The sequence below is a fragment of the Melozone crissalis genome, unplaced genomic scaffold (assembly GCF_028551555.1).
Source record: "Melozone crissalis strain CALT ecotype California unplaced genomic scaffold, PUWL_Pcris_2 ptg000079l_1, whole genome shotgun sequence".
In the NCBI taxonomy this organism is placed as follows: Eukaryota; Metazoa; Chordata; class Aves; order Passeriformes; family Passerellidae; genus Melozone; species Melozone crissalis.
In genome coordinates, this window is record NW_026535856.1 from 3,654,644 (window position 1) to 3,676,882 (window position 22,239).

General features: G+C 52.2%; 2 gene segments (V, D, J or C); one reads left to right on the plus strand and one right to left on the minus strand.

Moving 5' to 3' along the window:
- The window catches only part of LOC128946220 (Ig heavy chain V region 914-like), a 36,199-nt gene extending 15,969 nt beyond the window's left edge, over positions 1 to 20,230 (minus strand). Inside the window, 3 exon segments of the V gene segment in view lie at positions 8,892 to 9,074; positions 11,260 to 11,413; positions 20,132 to 20,230. Of these exon segments, the coding sequence occupies positions 8,892 to 9,074; positions 11,260 to 11,413; positions 20,132 to 20,230 (436 nt within the window).
- A 315-nt stretch (positions 20,231 to 20,545) lies between these two features.
- On the plus strand, positions 20,546 to 20,947 carry LOC128946221 (Ig heavy chain V region 914-like; the record flags this gene model as incomplete). The annotated part of the segment is given in 1 exon segment: positions 20,546 to 20,947. A coding segment is annotated over 1 exon segment (402 nt), but the record flags the coding sequence as incomplete, so codon positions are not given.
- Positions 20,948 to 22,239: the final 1,292 nt, after the last annotated feature.

Genomic DNA, 22,239 nt, shown 5'->3' on the forward strand with positions numbered 1-22,239 from the left:
TGGCTTAGCTGGTACACCATTCCACGCCCTGTCTCCACAAATTAGAAATATTCCTGTAGGTAACTTCATTGGTGCCGTGATGTTTGTGCCGTTACATTGACTGTAATGCTGTGGAGAGAATTCACTCAAATTCAGGGATGAATCCAAGGTGGCCCATGTGTCTTTAGGTTGATTTAAATTTTGAACATCCAAGGGTTTGAAACTAAACCATCCGCCAGCTGTGGTGTTAGACATACTGGCATTTGCACTTCCAAAAAGATCTAATTCTTCAGGAGGAGAACGCAAGGAAGTGTTAAGTGATTGGATAAGTAAACATTGGCGATAGCCATCACTCTGACCCGCAGTATATCCTTGCTGTGCTGGCAATGTGATGTTAGACATGTTACGCATGCATAAGGTTCGATTATTTATTAAACTGCAAAATTCTCCAGGAGACCGCACTGGAAGTCCTACCAAGCATGTTCGAAATGGATTAGTAACCCCTCCAAGACTAAGACAAAGTGATGATTGATTAGTTTGATTAGCAAGTGTTACCCATAGATTTTCTCTTGGCTGACTGAAATGTGTTATTCCTACTGCTTTAACTGTTACAGCGTTAAGCAGTATAATAAAAACAAACTTCATTTTTCTTTCCTTTTTGCCTGTTTTTTCTTCCTCCGCTGTCTTTTACCTGACTTGTTAGGCTGATTAAAATGGACCTGAGTCAGTCTTTGAATACACTGATCTAACTCCAAATCAGCATCCTTGCTCACAGGTATAGCATATGGCAAGTTTAAAGGCAAATCAGCTTTACAGCGAGCTGCTATAATGCGTGAGGCACTAGTAACTTCAAGCTCTCTAAGTGCTTGCTGCAACTTCCATCTAATATATGCTATAACCACTTGTTCTGCACTCTCAAAAAGCTCCAATCCTGCCCTTCCTGGCAGGCCAGTATTTTGTTCAAGAGCTCTAACCCAGACAAAATCTTGAATCCACTTCCCGAAACAAGGTCCACACCATAAATTTGCTATTGTCTTTTGTGAGTACCAATAAATCTTATTACAACCTGCACAAAGCAAAGCTATCCATGCATAGCACTTATCAGCATCCCTTTTGCAAACATAACAAGGAAGTGAGTGTAAGTAGGGACCAGTGTAAAAATCTGTCTCTTCGACCCAATGCAACCAATTTAATGGTGGTGATTGCAAAGCCTCTTCACCTCTCTTACTATATAAGGCTAATAGTTCAAGCTCTTTCTTTAGCGCAAGGCGTATTTTATTTCGTAATCGTTGTTCCTGCTCGTTATCTTCTTCAATAACTGTATCCTCCCGAGGGTCCCACAACTGTAAAATTGTCCTAATCATAGAAAACTAATTAGCCTTATTTAGAAGAGGTTGTTCCCTTTCTAGCCTTCTTTTTCTTATCAGTTTTCAGTTTTGCTGCTCCTAATTTCACTGGTCCCGTCACTTTCAAACTTAATTTTTGTAATTTTTCAATGCAATGATCTAATGCTCTTTCAGGATTCCCCCTGAAGGGCCCTACAATAGAACGTTGTGTTAAAGGTACTAATTTTCTACACCTTACAGAGATTATACGTGATTTACTTTGAACCTTAATTCTACTTACAACACATTGTACTTCCCAACGATAATAAGCAAGAATTTTTTGTTCAGGAGACTCATAAAGATTTAAAGCGACATACGCATTTAGTCCCGTTTGTCTCCTTAATTCATCTTGCCAGTTTTTACCCCACGTGTGCTCGTGCTCGCAAGTATGACACCATAAATCCCGTAATAATGATTGTTCTATCCAAAAAGTATTATCACAGCCCCCACAACGTAGAGCTATCCAGGCAGCACAATGTGGATCATAACAGTCAAGGCAATGTTCCTTTGCTGGATTTGTTAAACGAAAAGTTGATAATGAGTCAATAAAACCAATCAACTCCTGGGCCGTCCGATAGTGACATGTCAGTGCTCTGTCCAACACTTTCGAGTGTCCCTTCAGCTGTAGCAGCAGCGGTTGTAGGACTAGAGGCAGTTTCTCCCTCAGTCGCTCCCTGTCCTCCTCTGTGAGGCGATCCACTAGAGGCTGCATCAAAAACAGGTTTAGTCCACTTAGCAGGCACCCACAAAGGTCCTGTAGGTGAAGAAACACAAAGATACCCCCGACCCCAATATAATACTTTCGCAGGTTTTTCCCATAATCCTGTACTCGGGTTCTTATACCTAACCCAGACCTCTGTCTCCTCAGTATTTTTCTGACCTGACCTTGGATGATGTTTAATCGCAGGAGGGGTATCATCTTCTCCAAAAATACATAAATGATTGATCACATACAGAACCTTAGCCAAACATGATTGTGGGTCTGTTAAGTCTTGATGCTTCTCAATATACCGTTTAAGGGTACCGTTTGCTCTTTCCACTATTGCCTGTCCAGTAGAAGAGTGTGGAATACCTGTCACATGCTTAATGGACCACCGATTTAAGAATTTCTGGACCCTAGCACACACATAAGCTCGACCATTATCCGTTTTGATGCTTCTTGGAACTCCCATAACAGCAAAGCAACTTAACAGGTGCCTAATAACATGTGTAGCTTTTTGTCCTGCCTGAGCCGTAGCCCATATGTAGTGACTATATGTATCTACAGTGACATGCACGTACTTAACTTTACCAAATCTAGGTACCTGTGTAACATCCATTTGCCATTTTTCATTTATTCCCAAACCTCGAGGATTAACTCCCACGCCTAAACCTATTCCTTCATTATGATAACTACATATTGGACATGCTCTAACAATGGCTTTAGCTTCTGATAAACTCAGTTCAAAATGTTTTGCAAGCCCTCTTGCATTTTGATGATATCTGCTATGTGCTTCTCTGGCCAATGTATGCTTGTCAATAGGACAAGAGTTATCAATGGGTAAAGTAACCAATTTGTCTGCACGTTCATTCCCTTCTCCTAAACCTTCAGACCATTTATGACTCCTAATATGAATCACAGAATACGCTGCACTTCTTTCTCGTAAAGCTTTCCTTAATTGTATCAATAGTTCATACAATCGTTTATTATTCACTTCCTTAATTGCTGCTTCCTCTATTCATCTGGCTACTCCGGCAACATACATAGAGTCTGTGACCACATTTAAAGGTTCCTGTAAATTAGACACTGCCCATACTACTGCCAACAATTCCAAAGTTTGTAAACTATCTGCAGGATCTGCTGTAAGAAGTTGATGCTTCCATTGTCCTTTTTCTTGCCAGGTGACAGCAGCACGCCTTGATTTCTTTCCCGCATCTGTAAAAGCTGTAATAGCTCCTTCTATAGGGCGTTCTTCCCTCAATGGTCGAGTAATCCAGTTCCATTCTGTCATCCATTGCAAAACTTTAGGCACTAATTTGCTGGTTTCTACTTTAGCAGGTGATGCTAATAATGCTTCCTGCAAGTTCTTTGAATTAATCAAGTACCAGTCTAAAGTCTCTTTCTCCATAGGCAATCTAATGGTAGCAGGTTCTCGACCATCCACTTCAATAATTCTGAGACGCCCTTTTTTGACTAACACAGCCAATTGTTCCATTTTTGAGAATATTGTTCTCTTATGTTGTAGTGATGGTGACAACCATTCCAGAACTCGTATCTCCCCCGTTTTCTCCTGTTGTTGAGAGAGAGCACCAAGCAAATGGCAAGGACTATTCCAAATAGTAAGGTCAATAGGGCAGTCGAGTTGTCGACGAGACACATATCCCTGTTGTACACAATTACTAATTTGTTGCAAGGCAAGGTAGTGCTCCTTTGTCAGGTGTACAGGAGTAGTAGGATCAATACCCTTTAACAAAGGCCGCAGGGTTTCTAATAAATGATTTGGTATTCCCACAATAGGTTTTAACCACTGTAAATCTCCCAGCAACTTCTGTGCATCATGCAAAGTTTTAATGTCCAATTGTAATTCCAATTTTTGAGGTATTACTTTTTGATCCGTTAAAGTCCATCCCAGATATTTCCATGGTGTGGTGGTCTGAATTTTCTCAGCAGCAATAACAAGCGAATATGCTGAAAGAGTATCTCTAATACTGTCAATCTGCAGAGAGGAGAATGGTTGTTGCTGTGCAAACAAAATGTCGTCCATGTAATGATATATTATAGTTGCTGGCCACTTGCGACGTAGTGGCTGTAATGCAGCATCAACATAAAGCTGACACAACATCGGGGAATTACGCATGCCTTGCGGAAGAGTCGTCCATTCAAATCTTTTATCTGGCTCTCCACGATTTATTGCCGGTAAAGTAAAAGCAAATCTCTTCATATCATCAGGATGCAGCCTAATAGTGAAAAAACAATCCTTTAGATCAATAATTAAAAGTGGCCAGTGTTCTGGGATCATAGCTGGATTTGGAAGACCAGGCTGTAAGGCCCCCATTGGTTCCATCTGTTCATTTACAGCCCGTAAATCATGTATCAAACGATATTTCCCTGATTTCTTCTTGATAACAAAAATAGGTGTATTCCAAGGGCTCGTAGAAAGTCGTAAGTGTCCCTGTGAATATTGTTCCTTTACCAATTCATGGGCATGCATAAGACTCTCCCCTTTTAATGGCCATTGCTTAACCATCACCGGTGTATCCGTTTTCCAGGTGAGTGGAATGGGGAAAGTCCAAGCAATGGCAATTACCCCAAAGGGTGATGATTAGTTAACACCACTCCCAATTGTGTTAAAATATCCCTTCCAATTAAACAAGAAACTGTAGGTGGTAATTGAACAACTGAAAACACAGCAGATACTTGTTGATCATCAATACACACTAACAAAAGTGGTGATCTACTTGCTAATGTAAATCCTCCTACTCCGGTGAGCATATTTGATGATGGGAACAGAGGCCAATGTTGTGGCCACGCTTCTGGAGAGATAATGCTGGTATCTGCTCCTGTATCCAATAATCCATAAAGGGTTATGCTTTGATGTCCATGGGTAATTTCCACTTTTTGTTTTGGTCTATTTTGTAAATCCACAGTTAAAAGTGTAACACCAGTAGAGCCAAAACCCTTTTCATCCCGCGTTTGTCCAGTAAATGATGGTATACCAGATGTCATTTGTGATAGTGGTATTAATTGTGCAATGCGTTGTCCTTTTGTTATTTTAATAGGAGGATAAAGGGTGTAAACCATAATTTGTATTTCCCCTGTATAATCCGCATCGATAACACCAGGCAATACAAATAATCCCAGCATAGTTATTGAAGAACGTCCTAATAACAATGCTCCACATTTTTGTTCATTCAAAATGAGAGGACCCTTTACTCCAGTTGGTATCCTCTCAGGCCGATTCGTCATTAATGTGACGTCTACTGCTGCTGATAAGTCCAAGCCGAGGCTGCCTTCTGTGGCTGGTTGCAGACAGGGGGTGGCAGCGATGTTGCGTCGGCAGCTGGTGTCTCCGATGTCACGGCGGCTACTTGTGTCTGGGCGCGGCTCGCCTGCTGCGCGCTCCTGGGATAGTTTCCCGACCGGCGCCTACAAGCTGTAGAGTTGTGGGAACCGGATCGGCAGTTGTGACACCATATCCCGGTTGCTCGACATGTTCGTCGCGTGTGTCCCTCACTGCCGCATCTGTAGCACTTGAGGAATGGTCTCGAGCTCTGCGTGACCGCCAGTGAGCCATTTCGGAGAGGAGCAAGAGCAGCTAACACCTGACTTTGAGTAGACTCTGCTTGCTTTTGTAATCCCAACCCTAGCTCCTTTATTGCATCTACTATAAATGCCTGTGAAGCTGTTGGCATTAGTGCCATTCGCTCTAATGCTTCCTCAATGGTCCAATTTGCCCCCAAAGTAGCTAACACTCTTTGTGTTGCTGGATTGCTATTTTGAAGGGCTCACTGCTTCAATAGCGCCCCCTTCATGTAGTCTGCGACACCAGCCCGATCTATAGCAGTAGCTGCCCTGTCTATAAAATTCCCAAATGATTCTTCTCTACCTTGTTTAATGCCCATATAAGCCGGTAACCCTCCTGGTTCTTTAACCATATCTATTGCAGCACGCACTAACCGCATAGACTCTCTAAGCTTATCTGCTCCCGATATCATCTGTGCCTCTGTACGCAAAAATGCCCCTAAGCCCATAAGCTCATCTACTGTCACTCCATGTAATGGATCTCCTTGAGCTCGCTGTACAGCAACTGACTCATTTACCAGAGCGTGCCAATGTGCATTAAACAGTAACTGCTGATGCTGAGTAAATATCAACCGAACTATTCCTCTTAAATCATTTGGGCATAAAATCTGAGTATTAAAAAGATAATCTAACATTTGCTTAACAGGTTCACTTTTTACTCCAAACTGACTAACTGTAGAACGTAACTGAGCTAGCAGCTTCCAGTCTAAGGGCTCATAGGCTGCTATATTATGCGTAAGGTTCCCCTGTGCATCATATTGTGGTGTATATGTAACCGGACATGAAAGACTAGAGACTACTTCCATCGCCTCGCCATCCCCCATTTGCATTACTTCTTTTGCCACAGCAGCCCAAGCTTCCCTTCTCTGCTTAGCCATCTCCCCCCATAGGTCACTGTGTGCCCCCGGGATAGGATCTGACTCTTTAAGGGTGCTATGCTGCTGGCATTTCGGTACCGAGACCGAGGTTTCCGGCGGGGGATTCAGCCCCCCCGCCGGAGCTGACTCATACTGGGGAAGCGGCGGAGGCAAAGCCGGTGAAACCGGAGCTGGCTCGCGCGGGGGAAGCGGCCCCCCCCCCTACCGAAGCCGAGGGTGAAACCGGAGCCGGCTCACGCGGGGGAAGCGGCCCCCCCCCCACCGAAGCCGAGGGTGAAACCGGAGCTGGCTGGCGCGGGGGAAGCGGCCCCCCCCCCCCACTGAAGCCGACTCTCGCGGGGGAAGCGGCGGAGGCAAAGCTGGAGACGGAGGTGAAGCTGGCTTGCTCCCACCCCCACCATCCAACCTGCCTGAAGCTGGCGGCGGAGGCGAGCTCTTACCTCCACCATCCAGCCTGCCCTCCTCCCGCAACAGTAAAGGTGCAGACGGTTCCACACTATTTATAGGAAAATCCTGCACACCACTCTGCTGGGGACTCTTAGGCATAAGTATCTGAGTTACAGAAGGTGCCAGGGGATCATCCTCACGACCATACCCTATATTCTTCTTATAAGCTTCTGTTGCCCTTTCTGCTGCCTTTCTCTCAGAAACCTGCTGAAGCAACGTATTATACACCACCCGCCATAACTTGCCAAATTTCTTTGCTGACTTATCGTCATCTAACACTGCATCCCACAGGATATCCCCAAACTTTTTCCACTCTGCTATCTCATGAACTGTATGTGGGTTAGCAAAAATCCCTTTAGAATGACCATAAGCTAATAACCCTGGTAACTCCTTTTTTAAATCTACCCATTTTACTCCTCGCTTTTCTAAATATGAGGAGAATAGGTCGTATGTCGCTTGCCTATCCATACCTATATATCAGCGCGCGCTGTTGCAGCTCTTCCAGGCTCCCGGCGACATGTAGAGACTTGAGATACCGTTGTAATCCTCAAGGGTGCTATTAAAATCCGGCACCGTCCCGGCTGCAAGGACTCTCACCCAACTTCCTCGACCGTGGCGAATTTATAATCCAAAAGAGCGAACGTTCAGAATGCGGCCTTTGCCCGCATTCTCCACCATTTGTCGGAGGAAGGAGACCCAGACACCAATTGGTTCATCCAAGTCCGATTTATTGATCGAATACGGCGGGTTAAATATAGTTCTTAATAAGCTTCATACATATTGCAAAAGTTGAACTCAGGATTGGTTAGTTACATATCAACAACTACACCTACTTCTACATTCTTGTGCTTATTCTTCTGTTACATTCTGCAGATATTCAGGACTAATCTCACCTCCCTTTCCTCATGTTGCAGCAAGGCCATCCGGCATTCTTGCTTGTCAGCAGTCACTGAATCAGAGACTGCTGACCTCCCTTTCGAGCTTAACCAGCGGCATTAAGTCAGTATGGCCTTTCTCAATTAACCAACTCTTAATAAAATCCTCCACAGTTTATCTGGGGGTGGAACCAGCACCGTTGATCCCCGCGACGAATTCCAGCCCCAGCCCGGGTCTCTGGCGGATCCAGAACATTGCAGATTTTGTGAAATTGAAGCCAGATGTTTGGCACAGCAACGTCAGGGACCCCCCGGGCAGCTGGAGGACCCCCTGCACTCCAGCAGGGTCACGGCTGCCCTGAGCCCTGTGGGAAAAAGGGGATATGGGGAGGAGGAGCTGGATTGGTTATGGATCCAAAGTGGGCATCGCCATGCCAGAAGAAGGGTGTGGGATCCACCTGGGATGACTGGCAGGAGTTGCAGGACGAAGATGGGGAGGTCCAAGGGTCCCAATTTTTGGTACACATCAGGATCTGCATGCAAGAATCAACATTTGGGTGGATTTTTTCCTTCATCCCCATTTCTGTGCCAAGGCTGCTGATAATATTTGGGATGCTGCTGCTTCTGCTGCTGATGGTTTTGACCCTGTTCCCATCTCCAAGGCCTCCCCCTTCCCCAAACCCAGCTTCCTCCCCCAAACCTCAGCCCTTGACCCTTTGTCCCAAATCTCCCCCATCTGCACCAATGGTCAGCACTGACCCCAAACCCTCCCCTGCTCCTGCCCCAAAACTCAACCATTGGCCCCAAACCTTCACCCCTGGCCTCCAGTTCAGGCCTCCTCCAATCAGGGCCCAGGGAGCTGGGGGAGATTTGGGTGAAATGGGCAAAAGTGGGGGAAAGCCGAGAGTTGGGGCAGCAGGGACAGAGTTTGGAAGGAACTGGTGAAGATTTGATGAACAGAGCTGGGAGTCGGGGAAAGATCTCTGGGGATTGTGGGCACTTGGGACTGCAATGGGGCTGGGGCCACGGCAGGAATTGTCAATACGAGCAGGACCAGCAGAACAATAACCATTACTGCTACGTTTGGCGCAGAAATAAACGGCAGAATCCTCGTCCTTGAGGTTGTTCATGGTCAGCGTCATCGAGCTCTGCCCATTGTCCCTGGAGATCGTGAACCGGCCCTTGACCGAATCCGCGTAGTAGGTGTTGGCACCATTGTAGTAGATGCCTGCGACGTATTCCAAACCCTGCCCGGGTCTCTGGCGCATCCAGAATGTGGAGGATTTTATTAAGAGTTGGTTAGCTGAGAAAGGCCATACTGACATAATGCCACTGGTTAAGCTTGAAAGGGAGGTCAGCAGTCTCTGATTCAGTGACTGCTGACAGGCAAGAATGCCGGATGGCCTTGCTGCAACATGAGGAAAGGGAGGTGAGATTAGTCCTGAATATCTGCAGAATGTAACAGAAGAATAAGCACAAGAATGTAGAAGTAGGTGTAGTTGTTGATACGTAACTAACCAATCCTGAGCTCAACTTTTGCAATATGTATGAAGCTTATTAAGAACTATATTTAACCCGCCGAATTCGATCAATAAATTGGACTTGGATGAACCAACTGGTGTCTGGGTCTCCTTCCTCCGACCTCCAGAGCATGGACAAACTGCCGAAACTGAACCCGGACCCTCGGCAGAGGAGGTGCAGGAACCCCCCGGGGGGCTGGAGGTCCCCCCCGCGCTCCAGCAGGGTCACGGCCGCCCGGAGCCCTGCAGGACAAAGGGGAGAAATGTGGAGAGCTTTGTGGACAGCTGGTTGGCTGTTAAAGGTCACGTTGACATAATGCCACTGGTCAAGCTTGAAGGTTACAAGTACAGGAGCCAGCAGCCAGTGTCCATTGACAGGCAAGGTCATTGTGCCCTTGGTGCAGCAGCAGGATAGGAGAAAACATCTTTGGCAGAAATACGAAGAGAAGTTTCAATATAACATCCATAACAATGCAGAACGAGGCGCAGTTGGCTGATAAGTAACTGACCAATGGTGAGCTTGCCTTTGCAATATGCATGAGCCTCATTAACACCGATATAAAGATGCGTGCCTACCAATAAAGATTTGAGACTTGCTGATCAATCATATCGCATGCCGCGTTTCTCCCGCACATCCCAACACAGATGGGGATGGCCAAAGCTCAACCCTTGACCCCAAAATCCCAGGTATTGGCCCCAGGTTGTGACAATTTGTCCTTCTCCTCCTGCTCCTGTTCACCCTCCCAGGTGGGTCTCATCCCTTTTTCCAGCTGGCCACACCCACTGCAGGCCCACAGCCAATCAGGTTTCTCATCCCCATCCCCCCTTTGTCCGGCAGGGCTCCGGGCGGCCGTGACCCTGCTGGAGTGCGTGGGGGACCTCCAGCCCCCCGGGGGGGCCCTGCGCCTCCTCTGCCAAGGGTCCGGGTTCAGTTTCGGCAGTTTTGGCATGCAGTGGTTGCGCCAGAGACCCGGACAGGGGCTGGAGTGGCTCGCGGGGATCAGGAACGATGGTGCTTACACCGACTACGCGCCGTCGGTCAAGGGCCGGTTCAGGATCTCCAGGGACAACGGGCAGAGCTCGGTGACGCTGACCATGAACAACCTCAAGGACGACGATTCCGGATCCTATTTCTGTGCCAAATCTTTTCATGCTAGTGATTGGGATCCTGCTGCTTATGGTGAAGACCCAAGTGGTGGATCCACGCACCCATCTCAGTGTCCCCAGCTGTCCCCAAACCCCCAACAATTCCCCCAATCCTCAGCCCTGGGCCCGTCCCCGCCCGGGGGTCTCTGTCCCAATCCCCACCGGGACGGGGCTGTGGGGACCCCTCTGGAGCCGTTTGGTTTCCCACCATCGCTGTCCTCACTGGGCTGTGGCCATGGGGAGGTGTCGGCGGCTCAAGGCCCCGGCAGCACACACAGAACTCAATGGGGCCGCTCACCGCGAGAGGTTTGTGGCCAATCACACAAAGCATAGGCAGATTGACACGGTGGAGCCGGATCTGGGACATCCTCGTCAATTTTGGGGAATTTGGTTGGGACGTGGAGCCCAGAGCTGAGGTTTGGGGCCAAGAGCTGAGACTGGGGAAGAACGACTTCAGAGCTGGGACACGGGACAGGAATGGGGTCAGAGGCTGGGGATTGGGGAAGGGTCTGGGGAATGGGGACATGGGGTAAACAGCGATGGGGATGAGGCAAAAAAAACGACAGGCAACATTCTCCCAACCATCACGATCATCAACACATTTGCCACAGACATAAGCTGCGGAATCCTCGTCCTTGAGGTTGTTCATGGTCAGTGTCACCGAGCTCTGCCCGTTGTCCCTGGAGATCCTGAACCTGCCCTGCACCGATAGCGCGTACCCGGTCCAACCACCATTGTAGCTGATACTCGCAACCCATTCCATCCCCTGCCCGGGTCTCTGGCGGATCCAGTACATGTCGTAGCTCCCAAAACTGAACCCAGACCCTCGGCAGAGGATGCGCAGGGACCCCCCGGGGGGCTGGAGGTCCCCCCCGCACTCCAGCAGGGTCACGGCCGCCCGGAGCCCTGCGGGACAAAGGGGAGATGGGGATGAGGACAAAGCTCAACCCTTGACCCAAATCTTGGCCCTTGGCCCCAAATTGGGATCTTTAGAGTTCATCATCCTCCCAGGAGGATTCCACCCCATTGTCCAGCTGGCCACACCCACTTGGGGGCCCTTGACCAATCAGAGTTTTGATTTCCATCATCTCCCCTTTGTCCCACAGGGCTCCGGGCAGCCGTGACCCTGCTGGAGTGTGGGGGGCAACTCCAGCCCCCCGGGGGGTCCCTGCGCCTCCTATGCCAAGGGGCCAGGCTCAGTTTCGGACGATCCAGGCTGATGTGGATCCGCCAGTGGCCTGGGCAGGGCCTGGAATACGTTGTAGGGATTGACTATGATGGAGACACCAGATACCCGTCATTGTTCCGCGGCCGGTTCAGCATTTCCAGGCACAACGGGCAGAGCTCGGTGACGCTGACCATGAATACCCTCAAGGACGAGGATTCTGGACCCTATTTCTATGCCAAAACTCCTGAGAGTTATAATGCTGTTGTTGCTGATCGTAGTGACGCTGCTGGTGCTGGTTATGGAGCATTTAGCCCCGCCTCCTTTTTTGCATCCCTAATTGTCCCCACACCCCAGACCCTCCCCCAAATCCCTGGCCTCGTCCTCGCTCTCGGTGACTGAATACGTGTCCAGAGACCCGGGCCCAGCGCTGACCTTTGGGGCAGAATTTGGGGGAAGATCAATGGCCAAGGGTTGGGGTTTGGGGCCGGAGAGGGGAAAGGGAAATGGAGAAATGGTCACGGGCCAGGTCAGGGGCTGGGAGCTGGGGAAGGGGCTGGGGAATGGGGACAGGTGGAGATGCAGTGATTGGGTGGGGTCAATACAGCAGGCATTGTTATCACCAGCATAACCAGCAAAACCCTTGGCACAGAAATAGGTGGCGGAATCTTCGTCATTGAGGTTGTTCATGGTCAGCGTTACCGAGCTCTGCCTGTTGTCCCTGGAGATCGTGAACCGACCCTTGACCGATGGCGCGTAGTAGATGTAGGAACCATCGCTGTAGATGCCTGCGAGCCACTCCAGCCCCTGTCCGGGTCTCTGGCGCACCCAGCTCAATGGGTAACTCCCGAAATAGAACCCGGACCCTCGGCAGAGGAGGCGCAGGGACCCCCCTGGGGAGCTGGAGTTCCCCCCCACACTCCAGCAGGGTCATGGCCACCCGGAGCCCTGCCAAACAAAGAGGAGATGGGGATGAGAAACCTGATTGGCTGAGGGCCCAAAGTAGGTGTGGCCAGCTGGAGAAAGGAACAGGACCCACCTGGGAAGGGGACCAGGAGCAGGAGGAGAAGAACAAATTGTCACAACCTGGGGCCAATAGTTGCGATTTTGGGGTCAAGGGTTTAGCTTTGGCCTCATCCCCATCTCCCTTTTGTCCCGCAGGGCTCCAGGCGGCCGTGACCATGCTGCAGTGCGGGGGGGACCTCCAGCCCCCCGGGGGGTCCCTGCGCCTCCTCTGTCGAGGGGCTGGGTTCAATTTCGGGAGTGTTGCCATGTTCTGGATCCACCAGAGACCCGGGCAGGTGCTGGAATTCGTCGCGTGGATCAGGAGCGATGGTTCCACCACCATCTATGCGCCATCGGTGAAGGGTCGGTTCACGATCTCCACGGACAACGGGCAGAGCTCGGTGACGCTGACCATGAACAACCTCAAGGACGAGGATTCCGGATCCTCTTTCTGTGCCAAATGTTCCGGCAGTAGTTGTGATTATGATGCTACTGCTTTTGGTGACCATGGTGATGGTGGCTGTGGTCCAAGGCCCTCTCCTCTCTGTGCCCAAGTATCACAGAATTCTCTGGTCCCTCCCTAAATCCCAGCCCTTTTCCCCAAATCTCCGTCCTTTTCCCCAAAATTCTGCCATTGCTGCCCCAACTCTGGACTTCTCCCTCCGTTCTTATCATTTTTCCCAAATCTCAGCCTTCTCATCCTCACCCTTGGACAGTTTGCCCAGAACCATGCCCCAGTCCAAAACCAAGCACTGAGCCAAAACCCCCAAACTGGTTCTGCCCCAAACCCCAAAACACTGGTTCTGCCCCAAACCCCCAAACTGGTTCTGCCCTAAACCCTCCTGCTTTGGCACCAAAACTTGCCCGATTCTGCCCCAAATCCCCACTTTGGGCTCCCAGCCCCAGCCGCTGGCCCAAACCTCAACTGCTGCCCCCAAATCTCGACCCTTTGGGTGCTTTTGGGGCACGAGGGGGAGATTTGGGGCCGAGAGTTGAGTTATGGGCCAGACCCAGGGCAAGGTTTTGGGTCAATGGGCAGCATTGGGGCAAAGGGGGCAGGGCTTGGACAAAGGCTCAGGGGTGGGTCAGGGGGGTTTGGGGAAGGGTCTGGGGACAGCTGGGGACAGGGACGGGGTGAGAACCGCAAACAGTAAACCAAACAACAATAATAGCAGTAAGAGCAGTGATAATACCAGAAGATTTGGCACAGAAATAGGATCCGGAATCCTCGTCCTTGAGGTAGTTCATGGTCAGCGTCACCGAGCTCTGCCCGTTGTCCCTGGAGATCCTGAACCGGCCCTTGACCGATGGCGCGTAGTAGGTGCTGCCACCTTTGCTGATACTTGCGACTGGCTCCAGCCCCAGCCCGGGTTTCTGATGGATCCAGGCCATGGCAAAATTCCCAAAATCGAACCCGGCCCCTCGGCAGAGGAGGCGCAGGGACCCCCCGGGGAGCTGGAGGTCCCCCCCGCACTCCCCACACAGGAGCCGGAGGGAGCTCAAGGCCAAGGCCGGGTTGTACCCAGGGGCTTTGTGGGTTGGGGTCCCAGGGGGTTTGGGGGTTGTTAATAAGCTATTACGTTTGAAATCAATGTGGAACACTCAGGAAAAGGTGTCGAAATATTAATGAGAATATTGAGTTCACTTGCAGGGTTTGAGGGACCTCAGGATACCCGAAAAATCTGGTGGAGACTTGGGACCAAACCAGTGAAGATATGAGTGAAATTGGTGAAGATTTGGGGATGGGCTCCGGGCGGCCGTGACCCTACTGGAGTGCGGGGGGGACCTCCAGTTCCCCGGGCGGTCCCTGACGTTGCTTTGCTGAGGGTCCGGGTTCAGTTTCAGGAGTTTTGCCCTACAATGGGTCCGTCAGAGACCCGGGCAGGGGCTGGAATTCGTCGCCTACATCCGCAGCGGTGGCAGCACCTGGTACACGGATTCGGTCAAGGGCCGGTTCATGATCGCCAGGGACAACGGGCAGAGTCTGATGACGTTGACCATGGCCAACCTCAAGGTCGCGGATTCTGCTGTTTATTTCTGTGCCAAAAATTGGGATGATTGTTGTGTTCCTGCTGCTGGTGACGATAGTGATTGTGGTGATGTTGTCACAGTGTTTATTTCTGAGTCCCCATCTTAGAGTTCCCCCCCTGTCCCCAAACCCAGATCCTCCCCCCAAACCTCAGCCCTTGACCCTTTGTCCCAAATCTCCCCCATTTGCCCCAATGGTCAGCACTGACCCCAAACCCTCCCCTGCTCCTGCCCCAAAACTCAACCATTGGCCCCAAACCTTCACCCCTGGCCTCCAGTTCAGGCCTCCTCCAATCAGGGCATGGGAACTGGGGGAGATTTGGGTGAAATGGGCAAAATTGGGGGAAAGTCGAAAGTTGGGGAAAAGATGGTGGAGACTGCGGAGGAAGGTCAAGAATGGGGTCAAGGGTTGGGATTTGGGGAAGGATTTAGAGATTTTGGAACATTTGGGGAACCAGGGATGGGGGTTTGGTGCCACCACTAGCATCGTCACCATGTCCAGAGGTCCCAGAGAGGATTCCAGCCCAGCCCCAAGGAGCAGCCCCAGACACCACGGCCGCTGAGGGAGCAGTAAAGCCCCAGGTGGGAGCGAGCGACGGTGGAAGGGAGGAGCAGACGCCGCGATTTTGGGGCTCCGCAGCCTCCCCCCACTTCCACCCCGGCAGCTGCCGGGTCCCGGCCAGGGCGGGAAAGGAAACAGAAAGTTCCTGGTTTTGGTCATGGTGAACATCTGTGTCTGGCAGAGGGCAGCTCAGCCTCGGGGCGCTGCGGCAGAGCGCCGGCTGCACAAAAAGCTTTGTGTGCAAAGGGCCCTGGAGCGATGCGTGTTCCGCACTGGGACGGAGGGGAAGGGCCAGACGGGGGAGAAATGGGCAAAATTGGCGGGGAAACTTTGAATTGGGGAAGTGATTGCGTAGTTTGGGGGAAAATATCTGAGATGTGAGAAAAAGAGCCAGGATTTTGGGGAAGGATCAGAGAATTCTGTGATACTTGGGAACACAGAAAAAAGGGCTTGGGACCACAACCACCATCAACAACATAAGCATAAGCACCATTACCACAGCCAGTGCTTTGACATTTGGCACAGAAATAGGATCCGGAATCCTCGTCCTTGAGGTTGTTCATGGGCAGCGTCACCAAGCTCTGCCCGTTGTCCCTGGAGATCCTGAACCGTCTCTTGACCGACGGCGCGTAGTTGTTGTAAGCACCATCGTTCCTGATACCCGCGAGCCACTCCATCCCCTGCCCAGGTCTCTGGCGCAACCACTGCATCCCAAAACTGCCAAAACTGAACCCAGACCCACGGCAGAGGAGGCGCAGGGACCTCCCTGGGGGGCTGGAGATGACCCAAGCACTCCAGCAGGGTCACGGCCGCCTGGAGCCCTGCGGGACAAAGGGGAGATGGGGATGACGAGATGCAAAACTCCGGCAGAGCTGTCCAAGTAATTAATGGGTGGATCGGAGCTAATTGCAGGGCTGAAGAAACTTTACAATACTGGAAATATCTGTGGGAGATTTGGGGCAAGACAAAGGGAATTTGGGGCAAAACCAGTGAAGGTTTGGGTTTGTGGGAATGGCCAAGAACCTGCTGGAGTGCGGGGGGGACCTCCAGCCTCCCTGGTCCCTGCGCCTCCCCTGTCGAGGGTCCAGGTTCAGTTTCGGGAGTGTTGCCCTGCAATGGGTCCGACAGAGACCCGGGCAGGGGCTTGAGTGGGTCCGGAGCATCAGGAGCGATGGTTCCGGCACCAACCTCGCGCCATCGTTCAAGGATCGCGTCAGGATCTCCAGGGACAACGGGCAGAGCTCGGTGATGCTGACCATGAACAACCTCAAGGACGAGGATTCTGGATCCTATTTCTGTGCCAAAGAACCACGCACTGGTGGTTGGAATGCTGCTGCTGGTTGTCCTTTCAGCTTCGTCCTTGTCCCCTTGCCCCAGACCCTTCTCTCCAACCTCTGAAAACATTCCTGACCCTTTGTCCCAAGCATGCCCTGCTCTGGCCCTGATCTCAGCTCTGGCTCAAAATCAGGGCCGGTTTCACCCTGAGCTCACCCTCGTCCATCCAATCCCAATGATTTTTGCCCAACTGGACCCGTTCTGTCCCAAAACTGCAGTGGTGGAACTGAGTCACAGCCACGGAACAAAATCAGGCCCATTTTCCCCAAATCTCGACCATGTGCACCCAGGTTTGGGGACCTTCATTGAGCATGGGAGCCAAGTGCTGAGATTTGGTGGCAAGAGCTGAGATTGGGGCAGAGCCAGTTCAGAGCTGGGACAGGGGGACAGGAATGGAGGAAGAGTCTGGGAAATGGGGACGGATGGGGACCCGATGATGGGATCAGATGGATCAAGAGGAGCACCAGCACTGCAAAAATTATTATCAATATTTTTGGCACAGAAATAGGATCCAGAATCCTCATCCTTGAGGTCGTTCACGGTCAGCGTCACCGAGCTCTGCCCGTTGTCCCCGGAGATCATGAACCGGCCATTGACTGAATCCGCATAGTAGGTGCTGCCACTGCTGTAGATCCCTGCGAGCCACTCCAGACCCTGCCCGGGTCTCTGGCGCACCCAGTGCATGGAGACACTGCCGAAACTGAACCCGGACCCTCAGCAGAGAAGGCGCAGGGACCCCCCGGGGGGCTGGAAGTCCCCCCCGCACTCCAGCAGGGTCACGGCCACCCGGAGCCCTGCGGGACAAAGGGGAGATGGGCATGAGGCCAAAGCTCAACCCTTGACCCAAATCCTGACTCGTGGCCCCAAATTGGGACCCTTGGAGGTCATCATCCTCTTCCCAGGTGCGTTTCATCCCTTTTTCCAGTTTGCCACACCCGCTTTTCGGCGCTGAACCAATCAGGTTTCTCATCCCCATCTCCCCTTTGTCCCGCGGGGCTCCCGGCGGCTGTGACCTTGCTGGAGTGCGGTGGGGACCTCCAGCCCCCCGGGGGGTCCCTGACGTTGCTGTGCCGAGGGTCCGGGTTCAATTTTGGCAGTTTCCACATGAGCTGGTATTGCCAGAGACCCCGGGCAGGGGCTGGAGAGGCTCACGAGTATCAGCAACGATGGTGGCAGCACCAGGTACGCGGATTCAGTCAAGGGCCAGTTCACGATCTCCAGGGATAACAGGCAGAGCTCGGTGACGCTGACCATGAACAACCTCAAGGATGAGGATTCTGGATCCTATTTCTGTGGCAGAAGTGTTGTTGGTACTGCTGGTTGGAATGCTGCTGCAGGTATTGGTCACTCTTATGTTTCGGTTGCATTTGGCCGTGTTCCTGTTCCCCGGTCCCCACCTATCTCCATTCTCTGGACCCTCCCCCAAAACTCCAAGCCTGGACCCCATTCCTGTCCCCATGTCCCAGTCTTGGAGTGGTTCGGCCCGAAATCCGCTCTCTGCACATTGCCAAAAATTTGACCCAAAACTTAACCCTTGGCTTGAAGTATCCACTTTTATAACAAGGTTTTGGGGAAGAAAGAGGAGATTTGGGGTCAGGAGTTGTGGTTTGGGGTCAGCGGGTGAGAACTGGATCCGAGGCAGAGCAAGGTTGGGATCAATGGTCAAGGGCTGGGTGTGGGCTGGGGGTTTGGGTGAAGGATCTGGGCAACGGGGACAGGGGGGGGACACGGGGATGGGGATGGGGACAGCAAGGCCATCGTCAATACGATGAGCACTTTCAGCCCAACAAGCACCAGCACTCTTGGCACAGAAATAGGTGGCGGAATCCTCGTCCTTGAGGTTGTTCATGGTCAGCGTCACCGAGTTCTGCCCGTTGTCCCTGAAGATCCTCAACCGGCCCTTGACCGATGGATTGTAGTAGGTGGTGCCACCAGTGTTGTAGATGCCTGCGACGTATTCCAAGCCCTGCCCAGGTCTCTGGCGGATCCAGTACATTCCATAACTCCCAAAACTGAACCCGGACCCTCGGCACAGCAATGTCAGGGACCCCCCGGGGGGCTGGTGGTCCCCCCCGCACTCCAGCAGGGTCACGGCCGCCCGGAGCTCTGCGGGACAAAGGGGAGATGGGGATGAGGCCAAAGCTCAACCCTTGACCCAAATCCTGACTCTTGGCCCCAAACTGGGATATTTAGAGTTCATCATCCTCCTCATTGGTGGATTCCACCCCTTTGTCCAGCTGGCCACCCCAACTTAGGGGCCCTTGACCAATCAGGTGTCTCATTTCCATCATCTCCCCATTTTCCCGCAGGGCTCTGGGCGGCCGTGACCCTGCTGGAGTGCGGGGAGGACCTCCAGCCCCCCGGGGGGTCCCTGCGCCTCCTCTGCCGAGGGTCCGGGTTCAGTTTCGGCAGTTTTGAAATGGAATGGGCTCGACAGAGACCCGGGCAGGGGCTGGAATGGGTCGCGGGGATCAGGTACAATGGTGCTTACACCTACTACGTGCCGTCGGTGCAGGGCCGGTTCACGATCTCCAGGGACAACGGGCAGAGCTCGGTGACGCTGACCATGAACAACCTCAAGGATGAGGATTCCGCCATCTATTTCTGTGCCAAACGTGCTTATGGTGATAATTGGGCTTATGATGATGCTTATCAGTTTGGCCTCGTCCCCGTGCCCTTGCTCCCCTCCTGTCCCCATTCCCCAGGCCCTTCCCACAAACCCCAAGCCCTGACCCCGTTCCTGTCTCCTTGTCCCAACCCTGATAAGACCCAGATATCTGATTTGGCTGATCCCCGAGCCATGCAGGCCAATCTGGATAAATCTTGGAGACAGAGAGCACCAACACCCAATCAGCTCAGAGATGCCACCATCTCAGCAAGCTCAGTGATTTCAGCTCTTTAGTGATTCTCAGCTCCCTCAGGATTTCAGCTATATAGTGATTTCAGCTCTTTCGTGATTATCAACTCTCTCAGGATTTCAGCTCTTTCGTGATTCTCAGCTCTCAGGATTCCAGCTCTTTGCTCATTCGCTGGGGCGCCTTTGGCTGGGGCAGAACCAGACAGACAGAGAGGACAAGGAGAGGTCCTGGTGTTTCCACAGCCATGGTTCATTGAGGGATCTGTGAGGGATTGCAGTGACAGCAATTCTCCTGTCAGATATGCTAAACCAGCCCATTTTATAGGGTACAGGGGGATCCAAACATGTGCAACAGTGAGGGTCAGGGAGAAGTCACCAATGGGGTTAGAGAGAGAAGCTCTGGTGTGAGAGGCAGAAGACAGGAGATTATTTTGCTGTTCCATCATGACTGAGCAGTTCCAGCTGTTACGTCTCAATCCTGCATGGAGCTCTCGCAATCTCTGTGGACTCTGCTAAAGGACATGGGGTCAACACGATAGGCAACAGTCTCCCAGCCAGTACCATCATCAACAGATTTGGCGCAGAAATAGGATCCGGAATCCTCGACCTTGAGGTTGTTCATGGTCAGCGTCACCGAGCTCTGCCTGTTGTCCCTGGAGATCGTGACCCGGCCCTTGACAGGCAGCGCGTAGGCGGTGGTGCCACCACTGGTGATCCCCACGAGCCATTCCAGCGCCTTTCGGGGTCTCTGGCGGATCCAGAGCATGGTGGAACTGCCGAAACTGAACCCGGACCCTCGGCAGAGGAGGCGCAGGGACCCCCCGGGGGGCTGGAGGTCCCCCCCGCACTCCAAAAGGGTCACGGCCGCCCGGAACCCTGCGGGACAAAGGGGAGATGGGGATGGGAAACCTGAGTGGTCAAGAGTGCCCAACTTCACATGGCATGCTTCAAAAATGGGGCAGGACTCACATGGGTGGAGGATGATGAACTCCATGGTGCCCAGTTTGGGGCCCAGAGTCAGGATTTTGGTCAAGGGTTGAGCTTTGCCCCATCCCCATCTCCCCTTTGTCCCGCAGGGCTCCGGTCGGCCGTGACCCTGCTGGAGTGCGGGGGGGACAACCAGCAGCCCGGGGGGTCCCTGACGTTGCTGTGCCGTGCATCTGGGTTTGATTTTGGCAGTTTTGGGATGTGCTGGATGCGCCAGAGACCCGGGCAGATGCTGGAATACATCGCCAGTATCAGCAACACTGGTGGTTGCACCTACTACACGCCGTCGGTCAAGGGCCGGTTCACGATCTCCAGGGACAACGGGCAGAGCTCGGTGACGCGGACCATGAACAACCTCAAGGACGAGGATTCCGCCGTTTATTTCTGCGCCAAATGCACTAGTAGAAGTTATGGTGGTGGTGTTGCTGCTTTTAGTGACAATTCCAGCAGTGGCCCCAGCCCGAGGATGGTCACCAGATATCTCCACTCCCAGTGATCCTTCCTCCAGAGCCCAGCTTTTCTCCTCAAGTTTTAAAGAGTTTCCCCCAAACTCCGCCCCTGCTGCCTCAACCCTACACTTTCCCCCAGTTTTGCCCATTTCACCCAAATCTCCCCCAGCTCCCTGGGCCCTGATTGGAGGAAGCCTGAACTGAAGCCCAGGGGTGAAGGTTTGGGGCCAATGGTTGAGTTTTGGGGCAGGAGCAGGGGAGGGTTTGGGGTCAGTGCCTTCCATTGGGGCAATAGGGACAAAGGGTGAAGATCTGAGTCAATGGGTGAGGTTTGGGAGAATGGTCAGTGGGTTGGGGACATCTGGGGACCCAACAACAAAGGCCGGCCTGAAACCAGCACCAATACCATAAACTTGGTAATTACGACCAGCAAAATGACACTTCGCGCAGAAATAGATGACAGAATCCTCATCCTTGAGGTTGTTCATGGTCAGCGTTACCGAGCTCTGCCTTTTGTCCCTGGAGATCGTGAACCGGCCCTGCACTCACGGCGCATAGTAGGGGTAAGCAGCAGTGCTGATCCCCGCGAGCCACTCCAGCCCCTGCCTGGGTCTCTGTCAGACTCAGAGCAGGTCAGAACTGCCGAAACTGAACCCGGACCCTCAGCACAGCGACGTCAGGGACCCCCCGGGGGGCTGGAGGTGCCCCCGCACTCCAGCAGGGTCATGGCCGCCCAGAGCCCTGCGGGACAAAGGGGAGATGGGGATGAGGCAATGCAAAAGTCAGGCAGAGCTGTCCAATTAATTAATGGGTGGACTGGGGCTAATTGCAGGGTTTAAGGGATTTTTCCATATAGGAAATCTCTCTTGGATATTTCATGCCAGACAAAGGGAATTTGCGGCAAAACCAGTGAAGGTTTGGGGATGGGAGAGCGGCTGTGACCCTGGTGGAGGCCGGGGGGGAAGACCAGCCCCCCAGGGGGTCCCTGCGCCTCCTCTGCCGAGGGTCCAAGTTCGATTTCAGGAGCAAAGGAATGTTCTGGATGCGCCAGAGACCCGGTCAGGGGCTGGAGTGGCTCACGGGGATCAACAGGGACGGTTCCAGTGCCGGCTACGGGCCATCAATCAAGGACAGGGTCAGCATCTGCATGGACAAGGGGCAGAGCTCGGTGACGCTGACCATGAACAACCTCAGGGACGAGGATTCCGGATCCTATTTCTGCGCCAGATCTGCTGATAATTATTTAGGGAATAATGCTTATAATGTTGACCCCATCCTCATTGCTCTGCCCACTTCCATTCTCATTCCCCAGACCCTTCTCCCAGTACCCAGACCCTGA